This window comes from Pezoporus wallicus, unplaced genomic scaffold, assembly GCF_028554395.1.
Source record: "Pezoporus wallicus isolate ANWC-B61680 ecotype Strahan unplaced genomic scaffold, APGP_CSIRO_Pwel_v1 contig_8234, whole genome shotgun sequence".
In the NCBI taxonomy this organism is placed as follows: domain Eukaryota; kingdom Metazoa; phylum Chordata; class Aves; order Psittaciformes; family Psittacidae; genus Pezoporus; species Pezoporus wallicus.
The window spans coordinates 395,418-408,126 of NW_026637703.1; the positions used below are offsets into that span (position 1 = coordinate 395,418).

The following is a 12,709-nucleotide window of genomic DNA, read 5'->3' on the forward strand; positions in this document are numbered from 1 at the left end:
TGGCTGGGAATAGTGGAGAGCATCTGTTCTGCTTGGACATCCAGGTTTACAGGGGTCTGTCAACAGCAGCCCAACCTTAGAATGGTTTGGGGGTGTGGGGAGGCTCTAAATCCATTAGATTTGCCTAGATATTAGTTGCCACTATTGGTTTGCCACTAGATGTGGTGGGAAGATGCCAAGGGTGTTTCTGCAGTGGATCAGACTGATGCAGCTTAATACAACCCTGGCGCCTGGCCGCAGCCCTTGTGAAAGACACGGTAAGATTTGTTTCCTCGCTCTGTACCAGCTATCCCGAAAGTACGAGCCTGCAGATCTCAAACCATGAACGGGAAAAGGCCACTTCTCCTTTATGAGGCCGGTTTTGGTTCCATTTCCCCTTTCCATCGCTGTCTGCCAGGGATCAGCCAGAAGCTGCGGCTGCCCCGCAGGGAGGGATTCCCCTCGCCCCGCTCCAACCCCGACCGCGCTGCCCTAACGCTGCTGCCGCAGCAGCGTGCCCTGGGGCTCCCCGGTGCCGGCGGGGGTGCGGGCAGCCCGGGTACCCCGCGGCAGCGGCGGCGGAGCCTTTGTGTGGCGGAACCTTTGTGTGCTGGAGCGGGTTCCGCGGGGCGGGGCGCAGCGCCGGACCGCGCTCCGCTGGGGGACCCGCGGTGGGTCGGACCGCGGCGCTGTGGGAGCGGGCCCGGGGGGGGCCCGGCAGCCGCCATGTACGCGGGGCTGCAGGAGCTGGGGGTGGCCAACGGCGAGGACCTGAAGGAGACGCTCACCAACTGCACGGAGCCGCTGAAGGCCATCGAGCAGTTCCAGGTGCGGTGGGACAAGGTGCCCGAGCGGCGGGGCCGGCGCTGCGGGGTGGTGGGAGAGCGGCAGGGCCCGAGGAGGGCTCTGCTCTGTGGGGTTTGTCCTTTCGCATGGTGTTTGTGTTGGCAGACAGAGAATGGGGTGCTGCTGCCCTCGCTGCAGTCGGCGCTGCCCTTCCTGGACCTGCACGGCACCCCCCGGCTGGAGTTCCACCAGTCGGTTTTCGATGAGCTGAGGGAGAAGCTGCTGGAGAGGGTCTCTGCCATCGCCTTGGAAGGGAAGGTCGAGGAGAGGTTTGTTAAGGCGTGCTGGTTGGTCGGAGTGAGCTGGGAGGTCTGCGTGAACACGAGTTAGAGTGGATGAGTGACTTCTGCAAGGGCCGGGTTCTTCAGGGATCAAGTTCTGGTGGCTTTGGGATGAGCCACTTTGATGCTTAACTGTTATGTGGTACTTAGTCTCTTGCGCTTCTGTGTTTTCAGATATAAAAAGCTGGAAGATCTCCTAGAGAAGAGCTTTTCCCTGGTCAAGATGCCTTCCATCCAGCCTGTGGTCATGTGTGTCATGAAGCACTTGCCCAAGGTAAAGCCATCTCTGTTGTGCAGTTTCTCTTAGCTGTGCTGTTGGATGGGCTGTGTGCTCCATCTGCAGCCAAATGCAAGTTTGTCATTCAGTGTTAGGAGCTGGCTGAAGATTTACTACATTATCTGGTAATTCAAAAAGCATTTTACATTTTCATAGTTAGATGAGGCTATTTCCCAGCTTTATTCAATATAGGCAGCTTCCTAAACGTTGTCAAGTTCACTTACAGGTGAAGGTTTCCACAGCTGATGTAATGACAACTGGAAAATGAGATTTGAAGACCACAATTAGAGGTAGACAGGAGTGACATTCAGATCTGTGAATGAAATCTCAGAGTAGCCTTACTAAGAGCATCGTCTTGTATTTACGGTAATGGCTTCAAAACTGCTACTGGAACTTTTGTAAGTTACTGGAACATCGTCCCAGATCTCAGCATCAGAGGTTTAAAGGAAGTCTTTTGTCCTCTGAAAGAAGTAAAGAAAAGCTTGAGGTGTCATTTTGTTGTTGAAAAAGTTAAGTGTCTGAGGACTGGCTTTTACAGGGGTAGGTGAGGCAAAAGATGAGTCTCATGCTGCCTGGTGTTAAATTGCATTCTTGTGCAGATTACCAGATTATGATTTAGATGTCCTCTGCAGTCAGTTCCTTACTCCTTGCACAGTCAGGCAGGTGAGCTGCTCTGCACTTGGTAACTGCTCTGTTGATTTCAGGTCCCCGAAAAGAAGCTGAAGTTGGTAATGGCTGATAAGGACTTGTATAAAGCATGTGCAGTGGAGGTGAAGCGCCAGATTTGGCAGGACAACCAGGCTCTGTTTGGTGATGAGGTTTCTCCACTGCTGAAGCAATACATCCTGGAGAAGGAGAACGTTCTCTTCAGCAGTGACATTTCTGTCTTGCACAATTTCTTCAGTCCATCTCCCAAAACAAGGCGTCAGGGAGAGGTAAGGACAAGGAAACCCCTGTCAACAGGCTTGTTAGTGGAATTCACTAGCTTTCAGTCCACCTCAGCAAATAACGGTGTCCATTTCACCCACTCAGCTTCGTTACTGAAGCTCTTTAACTAGAAAAAGTATTTGCCAGAAGTACCAAGCTGATTCTTCCTACATCTCTTGATGTAACTGTAGTTACTCAGTGCTGAGCAATAACTGTTAATGTTTCATGTTAATGTTCTGAGCTGTTTATGTGCTTTAAAAAAAAAAGGCAAGGCCAAATTTCCTTTGTTGCTTAGTGTTGCTAAGCTGTTTTAAAGGCTGAGGTTCTCTATCAAATCAGTTTGAGTATATTAAATTGCTTTTCTTGAGGACATAGACCAGCAAAAACTTTAGTTACTCATTTATTTTGCACAAATGGAAAGGGACATGGCAAGTTGCAGCTAAGGCATTCAGAGAGGTTGCTGTTTGAATGGCATTACTGGAGGTGTCTGGGCTGATCCAACACTGAGCCACAGGAAGGGCAGGGGCTGCTCCTCTGTACATGTAGCTCTGGTGCTTGTCACCCTGATTCAGCTCAATAATTGCTATGGAAACTCTAGCAAATAAAACCAGTGAGTAATTTTCCAAGAGAGTGAGTTGGATCCACTCAGAGAAGCAATCAGCTGTTTCTGTGACTCATCAATAACAGGTACTGCTTCTTTCACATAGCTGAGCACCTTATTCTACAAATGCTTCAATTTCCTTTGGCAAGAGAACCTTTTCTGGTCATTTTCTATTTCATTATGGCTATGAAAAATTTGGTGAACATATCTTGAACAAATGCTCTTGGAAATCTTGGTATAAATAGTTCCTTTCCAGGAGTTCCTCTCAGTGCAGATGGTTCAGTCTCAATAAATCAGATAAAAGAAAGAATTCACATTGTGTGTGTGTGAAATAACAGCATCTCTTGGTAATGAGTGCACGTTTTTTCTGCTTTGGTTAGGTGGTTCAGAAGCTGACCCAGATGATTGGGAAGAACGTGAAGCTCTATGACATGGTGTTGCAGTTTCTGAGAACCCTGTTCCTCCGCACAAGGAATATTCATTACTGCACACTACGGGCAGAGCTCCTCATGTCACTGCACGACCTGGAAATCAGTGAAATCTGCACTGTTGACCCCTGTCATAAGGTATTAATCATGTGGGACACATGAGGGCATTACTGGAGAATTTTGTTTCCCCTGTACCTGCTGCCCAGCAGGACTTCAGCCCAGAGAAGGTGACTCCTCTCTGTGAAGAGAGCTCAGACCTTGAATGCAAAAGTCATCTTAAATTCCTCGGAACTTAGGTGAAAATCTCATGTTGGTTAACCAGCAGCTTGCTTTCATTTCATAACCCATAAATCATTCAAGTTTATGGTACTTGTGCAGTGGTAAGAACAAAGCCTAATCTGACCTATGGAGATGCTGCCAAAAGTGATCAAAAACATTAGCCAGACCCAGGTTCTTGCTTCCTTCCCTGCTGTGCTGGGTGTGATACACTCCATCTGTTGGTAAACTTGTGTGTAACAATAAATACTTTGGATATTGAATTATAAGAAAATATTAAAATGTTAGGAGGTAACAGCTGTGTTAATGTCACACCAGGATCTTGTTACAGTCTTTGTCCATAGTTAACATCACTCTGATCTAGAACAAGGCCTTTTCTCTTGAGTAAAATTGCTGTTTTATGTGTATTCTGCTTATAGAGATTATATCCTAGAGTGACAATAAATGTTACTGCATGCTTTTAATGTCTTCTGATCAAGACTCCCAAAATCAGTATGCAGGCAGTGACTGGCTAGAAAAGGAAAGTTCTTATTCAAGCTACAGATCATTTTTATCAACCTCATTTTGCCACTGCAACATGCAGTTACTGCTGCAAGGCAGGGAGCCTGCTGAAAGCATTGCAGCAAATTCAACAAGTTGTTCTTGCTGAATTGTTGTGGGAAAATACTGTAATATATCTATTGTTTTCTGTTTTACTGTAAAATACATATTGTTTTCTGAAAGGGGAGAAAAAGCCCTTGATTTTGAGTCAAATAGGATGTTTGACTGTCTTTTTCCATTTTGATAGTACAGCTATAAAGCAGAAGCACCTCCACTGTTAGTATCCCCTACTTAGAAGGTGGGAGTGGTATTGCAGTAGCTAAAATATCCTTGCTGTTTTTGCTAAGTGCTGCTGCTTCTTTCTTGGTCTCCTGCTTGTGTAAATCCACATTGACCCATTGGCCTGGGCAGTGGTGTATTTTATACATGCCTGCTCCTTGATTGCCAAGGAATGCCTTTCTTGACATTGCTTTGTCCTCTTTTTGGGGTTTGTATTTCTGACCTCCAGTATTTGTGACCAGCTTGGTACTATACCTAACTGTATTATTAAAGTGTATTAATGCCACATATTTGGAGGTCATAGAATCCCAGACTGGTTTGTGTTGGAAGGGACCTTAAAGCCCATCCAGCTCCAACCCCTGCCACGGGCAGGGACACCTTCCACTAGAGCAGCTTGCTCCAAGCCCCTGTGTCCAACCTGGCCTTGAACACTGCCAGGGATGGGGCAGCCACAGCTTCTCTGGGCACCCTGTGCCAGCGCCTCAGCACCCTCACAGGGAAGAGCTTCTGCCTAAGAGCTCATCTCAGTCTCCCCTCTGGCAGGTTAAAGCCATTCCCCTTGGCCTGTTCCTACAGGCTCTTGTCCAAAGCCCCTTTCCAGGTTTCCTGGAACCTCTTTAGGCACTGGAGCTGCTCTAAGGTCCCCCCTTAAGGAGCCTTCACTTCCAGGCTGAACCAGCCCAGCTCTCTCATCCTGGCTCCGGAGCAGAGCTGCTCCGGCCCTCACAGCATCTCCATGGCCTCCTCCCTCCACATCCCTCCTGTGTTGGTGGTCCCAGTCATTCTGAGCCAGATTTGTCTGACATGGTGTATCTTACTGCTGGTTTCATGAGAGGCTGTGCTTCATAAAGCTTTCTCTGTTTCTCTGACAGTTCACCTGGTGCCTTGATGCTTGCATTCGGGAGAAGTTTGTAGACAACAAGAGAGCTCGGGAATTGCAGGGATTTCTGGATGGGGTGAAGAAAGGACAAGAACAAGTGTTGGGGTACGGTGCTTGGGCTGTTTATTGAGAAACTGAATAAGTAGCCTGTCAGTCACAGCATCTGGCAGGTATTGCAGTTGTTAATTCTTCCCCAGACCTCACTGACAGCCAGTTGCTCTTCTGTGCAGTCACATCCAGTACATCCACAAGCATTAATGCACTAGGGCATAGCCAAGCACATTGTGGCAACACAGCTTGTATTAAATTACCACTCTTTGAGTCTCCCCTGTGGCCTGTGGTAACTGGCTGTGGGAGATCTGTGTGATTTCAGTGCAGAAGACTTGTAGTAATTGTTTTCAGATAACATTCAATTTGAAGAAATAACATTAATGGTGTTTTTACAAGGCAGGAGAAGGTTCATCAGGTGGATAGGTGTAGGTAACAAAAGAGAGAACCTCAGGTTTTACGTTATCATAGTAAGGGTATTGTTACAGTACTTGCCCTTTGTCTACCTACATGCACACACGCACACTACTTTGATGTGATATCTGATAGTTGACAGGATGGCAACAAAGAGTGGGCTCAGATATCTTCATTTAGTGAAACACATGTTCAGGAAGCTGGTATCTACAGCTGGGTCTGGAACTGTATGGTTGGGGTCTTTGTTTTGTATGACACATAGTTGATTTTTACTTCTCAGGGACTTATCAATGATCCTGTGTGATCCCTTTGCCGTTAACACCTTAGCCTTGAGTACCATAAGGCATGTGCAAGACCTGGTTGGGCAGGACACCTTACCCAGGGTGAGTGTTGCAGCTTGTGTTCCTAATCTGAACTGTAGTTTTAACTGAACAGCATCCGTAAACACAGGACTGGTGCTGTAGAAGTACATTTAAGTTCTCAAATGCACGTGTAAACTGAGATAGGGGAAACAAGATGCTCCCTCTCCATCTGCAGCATGTATCACAGAGCTCTGCAGGAGCGCTGTTTGGAGACAGGCGTTTTGGAGCTCTCTGAAATGACTGTGAATTCTTTGCAGAGCTCATTCTATCCTAGCAGCTATGCACACATAGAATAGGTGCCTTCCTGCTTTGTCCTTCCATCAGTTTGCCTAATAGCAGCAGCCTTTTGTCCCCACCATGGTAAATACAGAGGATTAGTTTACACTGTTCTGGTCTGTTGGCTGTGGTATAATGCACTTCCTGCAAGCAGTCACTGCAGGAGGTGCTTAAATTAAGCTAATAGCGAAAGGAATGTAACCTTACAGGTGTCTGAACAGTGTAAGGCATTTGGTGGGTTTATCCCTGAGTTAAATTTGATTGTTGGATTGAATAACTTCCAGTGTAAGATTGAAAATTGTCTTGATTTCAGGGCACAATATAACCAAAACCCCATTGTCCTCCTTATACTTTCTCCTCCTTACTTCTGCTGAGATGACATGATTTGTCTTGTCATCCGTTATATTTCAGTGTACTGATTTGGCTTTACACCTTTAAAAATAAGGTCAGATTGGCTGCATACTTCTTGGTGCATTCTCAAATGTTACTAAAACCCACAAACCATCAGGTGTGTCTGTTATTTGAGTCCCATTTGAGGAATCAGTTGTCAATAAATGGGAGAACTGAATGCCCTTAGCAGTCTTGGAGAGCTTTGAATGTAAAGCACCACTTCCAAGTCAATATCTGTATGTGCAAGTTGTGGAAGATCAAAACAGCTGTTTTTATGCTCCCCTTAAAAATCCAAGGAAAGCCCAGATATGCTGCTGCTCCTCAGGATGCTGTCTTTGGGCCAGGGGGCCTGGGACATGATTGACAGTCAAGTCTTCAAGGAACCAAAAATGGTGAGTCATTTTGATGTGTAGAATTTAACACATTTAATGAAACAAATTTAGAGTTGATCATTGTTTTATTGCATCCCTGATTTAACATACCTCTCATCACAGCTTCCTTAGACAAAGCATGTAAGTGGTCACAGCAGCAGCTTAAGCAGGCACACTGTAAGCTTACTTACCCGCTTAATTTAGCTTAATTTACTTGCTTTTTTCTTTACATGAATGCCTGGCCCTGCTGTTTTAAATCAGACTGTACCTATGTTAGGTTCTGCACTGGGTGCTCATTGATCCTGGCAACACAGCTGCGTGCAGAACGTTGTTCCTGGATGCATCACTACACAACTGATGCATTTGTAAAACACATCTTGGATAAGCAAAGAGGGATTTCAGAGACTGGTCTGAAACTGGAAGCAGTGTAACAGCTTTTCATTGAGATGAAGAAGTTGTTCCCTTCCAGCTATCTTATAGCAGTGTTTTGTACTGCCACATTTAGCTACAGTCTTTCCTGCTTTGGAAATACTTTTCCAAAGGGCAGCTCTGATGTAGTTTGGGAGCTGGTATGTTCAGCTGGTGACAGGAAACTGCACACCAGGGCTGTTTCTCAAGAGAAACTTGCTGTTTCTGTTCTGTACTATAAAGCAGCAAATATCTACCTTGGGGGGCATTTGAAGGCTCCAAAATATATATTACAGGTTGACTGCATGTTTAAATTTACCACAGGGTGTGCATTCATCCTGGGATTGTAACACTGAGTGTGACTGATTTGACTTGCAGAGGGGCTCTCATGAATCTCTTAGAAAGGAACTGTGAAGCTTTTCCTGAAGGGAATCTCTAAATCTGTATTTAAAATCTGTTTTATCTGTTATTGTCACAAGCTGTAACTTCCCATTCTGTGAATATCATACAACACAGGCTGATCCGCCTTGTGTGAGGAGCTGCTCTTTATTGTTGCACTTCTAGCTGTGCACTGATCCCTGTCAGCTTAGGGAATGGACAAAATGATTTGTTATTGTTGATAAAAGCAGTTGGTATCATCCTTAACATGCAGTGCTTGCAGCAGCATTGGGAAAGGTCTCACAGAAGAAATGCTAAGTAATTGTCAAGAGAAAGGAGTTGAGCAGGAGTGTTTCTACAGATGAGGTGAAGTAGTTTTCCAAATTACCAGTGGAACATGTGGAAATGAATTGCTTAAGAATTTTGACTAGAACTAGAAAGTGGAAGCTTGTTTTCCCAAGTGTAGGATGGGGCTCATGCGAGTGCCTCACTGTCTGTTACAGCACTCTGGGACCATTAGGTGGCATGAGGTGACTGATGAAAGCATTGTTCTTTTCCCTCTCTTCTTCCATCCCTCCAAGGAAGTTGAGTTGATCACCAGGTTCTTGCCTATGCTGATGTCCTTTGTGGTGGACGACCAGATGTTCAACGTAGATCAGAAACTGCCCTCAGAGGAGAAGGGACCAACTCCCTACCCCAGCACCATCCCTGAAGCTTTCACCAAGTATGTAACCTGCCTTACTGATTTTGTGTTGTTACATAGAGTGTTGCTACCAAAGCAGAGCAGCAAGGAGCCAGCCAACAGACAGGGGAAGATACTCTTTGTGGTAAAATGAAGACTTCCTTGGGGTAAGATTTAGTGCCAGTTAATCAGACCTGAACTTCTCCTTTAGCAGAACAGGTTTCCATTATGTTCCTCAAGTAAAATCTACATAAAGTAATATTTCTTGTAGTAACCATTCTTTTGGCAGGTTGAATATGGAAGTATTTGGTGTTGCTGCTTCCAAATACACTACTTGTGTAGCTTCCCAAGCAGTGAACAAGGAGTGGGTGATACTTGGGTGCAGCTGGATGAGTGCCTGTGCTTGGTTCTGAAGAGGGCTGTTGTAAATTGTGAAGTTGGCATTTTTGTCACACACTCATGCTCTGTTGATAAGCTGACACTCCAGGGGCCTCAAAAAGATAAAGAAAACCTTTTTGTGCTCTCTGGTATTCAGATCTTGCACTAATTTCCAGCACAGCTCTTACCAGCATGCCAGAATCTGGAGTTGTATCCTCAGGGTTGTATTCTCTGCTATGACAGTGCTGGTATTTGACCTGATTTTGTTATAACAAAACAATATTGGGTTTTATGTAATTTTTGAGCATTTGGGCTGCTTCTGAAACCCATTTTGAAGAGCACTTTGATCATAAATAATATTCTAAATGCTGGTAATCAAATCCAACTGTTTGATTGCAAGACTGTGCTGTGTTTGTTGAATGGTAGATTTTTCTGGACCATGGTAGTGAACACAGTGATCATCATGTGCTCAGTCACTGAGTAGCTGCTCTTCAGTGGGTCCGAGGTTGGCCACTGCTGTAAGTGCTTGGTGTGGTATTTTAAGCCCTCTTAATACAGAATTTATTTTAGCTTTATTCATTAAGAAACTTTCCTTCTACCATAACAGATTCTTGCAGGAGAACAGAATAGCTTGTGAGATTGGGCTGTATTACATCCTTCACATCACTAAACAGAGGAACAAGAATGCTTTCCTTAGGCTCCTGCCAGCACTAGGTAAGTTTTTGTCTCATTTTCTGTAGCTGTTTGCCAGGACACCCAGGAGGCAAGCAAACCTGGAGTGAAAGTGATTTCAGCATCAAGGACATGATGTCCTGCCTTTGGCTCTTCTAGTGACTTAGTTGTAAGGCCCTGTAGAGGTGGTTGGTCTTTTTTTGTCTGCAATTAGGATACTTCTCTGCTGATCTCCAAACTTAGGGGCAGTGGTTGATGGTCAGTAGTTCCTTAGATCAAAAGCTGTATTAACAATGAAATGAGTTAACAACTGCCTGGAATAAATCTGAATGATAAAAGAGCAGGAGAGAGGTTGGTCTTTTTTTGTCTGCAATTAGGATACTTCTCTGCTGATCTGAGAACTTAGGGGCAGTGCCTGATGGTCTGTAGTTCCTTAGATCATTTGTCAGCTCATTTACATGCGTGGTTTGCATCTGCTCCCTGTGGGGTCTGAGGAGTGTAGGAGAGGGATGTGGCCATGAGCAGAGGATGCTGGAGCAGGGGACTTTGTAATATTGGCAGGAGCAAGACTTCAGCCTTGCTGAAGACATGGCTTTCTGTGTATTCTCACCTCTCTGTTCCTAATCTTTTATGTCTGAAAGGTCAAAGCCACCTGCCTAGGCTACATGTTTGAAAAGGGAATCTCACTGCAAAGTTTTCAGCAGGAACATCTGCTCTGTAACCAGGTTTTGGTACCTGTGTCTCAGTCTGTTTCCTTTTCATGTTATACAGTTGAAACATTCAGTGACTTGGCCTTTGGTGATATCTTTCTGCATCTGCTTACTGGAAACCTCACGCTGCTGGGTGAGGAATTTGCACTTGAGGAGTTCTGCACCAGTCTCTTTGACAACTTCTTTCTCACTGCCTGCTCAAAGTAAGTTGGATTTTCCTCGGGGGAAAGTGAGGGAAATGAGTTTGCAGGATACCTGAGAGAGGTTGTACTGCTTTGAACTTTAGTTCTGGTTCAGCAAACTCTTCACGTACAGTGGGAATGTTGCCCTAATGCTGTTCTTCTTTAAGGAAACGCTTATATTTTGTGCCCGAGTTTTTATCAGCAAAACTGGGAAGTGGCACAGGTTGCCCAGAGAAGCTGTGGATGCCCCACAGATTAATTCAGATTTATGAATTATTACCTAAACTGTAACTCATTATTCCTAAATTGCAGTTGCAAAAGACAGTATCCATCCTGTTTCTCAGTAGCTCTGAAGATGAAGAGCCAGCTTAGCTCTTTGCATACAGATAATCTGTTTGTTAATTCAGTGGTTCAGGTGGAGACCTGCAGCCCAGCTCCAACCCCCAGGAGGCTTTCCCAAAGTGACCAGGGCTGCTGTTCAGGCACAGCAGCACATGCTGCCGCCACCCCTTCCACACAAACTGAGACACAAACATCCTCCTGCATGTGCAATGTGGCCTGTCCAGCAGAGACCAGCTGCTGCCACGTGCTGTGCTCAGTATTTCTCCCTCCTTCCTCATGGGTGCTCCAGTTCACTCCTGTTGAAGAATTACCTGAATTCCTTGAAAGTCTAAGGCAGAGTTAGTACTCTGTAGCACACAGGCTACAGTTCTCAGGTGTCTGGAAAAATTACAACAGTCTGTGGAGGTGTGAATTATTCTGGTGCTGTTGCTGTAGCTCTGTTGTTCTCAAGATGGTGTTTGTTGATATCAGCTCCTCTGCTTTAAATTGCTTTTTGCAGAAAGGAGAATGTACACAGACATGTGCTAAGGCTGCTGCTTCATCTGCATCACAAAGTGGCACCTGCCAAGTTAGAGTCTCTCCAGAAGGCTTTGGAACCCACCAAGCAGGTAAGAAAGGAAGCAGGAGAAAGGGAAAATTAATAGCAAATGAAAGCAGCTTCCTTTCCGGACATTGCTTAATGGAACATGTGCTCTGCTTTCCAACTGTACCACGATTTGTGTTAATTAGCTTGGAACTTCCTCTTTCTCTGTTGCTTTGTGTTAAAACACACAGGGTAATTGCATGCTTAGTGTTGTAGTTCATAGTGACTAGAATCATAGACTGGTTTAGGTTGGAAAGGGCCTTAAGATCATCAAGATCCAACCCCCTGCCATGGGCACAGATGCCTCACATTAGGCGATGTCACCCAAGGCTCTGTCCAACCTGGCCTTGAACACTGCCAGGGATGGGGCAGCCACAGCTTCTCTGGGCACCCTGTGCCAGCGCCTCAGCACCCTCACAGGGAAGAGCTTCTGCCTTAGATCTAACCTGAACTTCCCCTGTTTCAGTTTGAACCCATCACCCCTTGTCCCATCACTATACTTTCTGATGAAGAATGAAGTGTAACTCTTCTATTTGTTCCTCCTAATTCTCATTCTACAGAGTGGGGAAGCTGTGAAGGAGCTTTACAACCAGCTCACTGAGAAACTGGAGCTTCGGAAGCCAAGTCCAGCTGAAGTGACTGAGACCCCCTCTATGGAGCTGCCCCTGCCCACTGTGCCCACACCAGCCTCACGCTGAGCTCTCCCTGAGTGACACAGGAGAGGAACTAACCTCGTGCTCTGCAGCGTGAAGGCACTGTGCTGCCTTTCAAGTGTCTCTGCCTACGGGGTGGAAACCAAACCAAAAGCCATTGAAGCTCTTTCAGGAAACACTGCAGTTTACACCACCCCACTGGCTCTTGCTGGTTAGAAAACTCTGTATGCAGTGCATTGCAAAGGTTTACTTTTCTTAAAGATAGTTGAGTGTCGTCTTTTAGATTCACTTTAAAATCTGACTTTGGGGTTCAGTTTTGTTTTTTTTACTTCCCAAAAAAAGGCGTATTTTTAAGCTTGGCATCTTGTATTTTTAAACTCTCCTTTAAGAGCTGATCAATGAGTGTTTAGCTCTGTTATAGTTGAGCAGGTAGTGTGAACTCCGACAGGTTAACCATAACTTTCTTCATAGAATCCCAGCCTGGGTTGGGTTGGAAGGGACCCAAAAGCTCATCCGGTTCCAACCCCTGCCACGGCCAGGGACACC

The 12,709-nt window shown here is 45.6% G+C and overlaps 1 protein-coding gene across 1 annotated transcript; it reads left to right on the forward strand.

Annotated features, from left to right (window-relative positions):
* Window positions 1-651: 651 nt before the first annotated feature.
* Window positions 652-12,464, forward strand: NELFB (negative elongation factor complex member B). The gene is made up of 13 exons (XM_057407335.1): window positions 652-807; window positions 931-1,094; window positions 1,281-1,380; window positions 2,088-2,318; window positions 3,292-3,477; window positions 5,307-5,419; window positions 6,057-6,159; window positions 7,101-7,196; window positions 8,543-8,685; window positions 9,629-9,735; window positions 10,465-10,606; window positions 11,427-11,535; window positions 12,071-12,464. The coding sequence occupies exons 1-13, from the start codon at window positions 706-708 to the stop codon at window positions 12,206-12,208; spliced, it is 1,734 nt and encodes a 577-aa protein (XP_057263318.1). The 5' UTR covers window positions 652-705; the 3' UTR covers window positions 12,209-12,464.
* The last annotated feature ends 245 nt before the right edge of the window (window positions 12,465-12,709 follow it).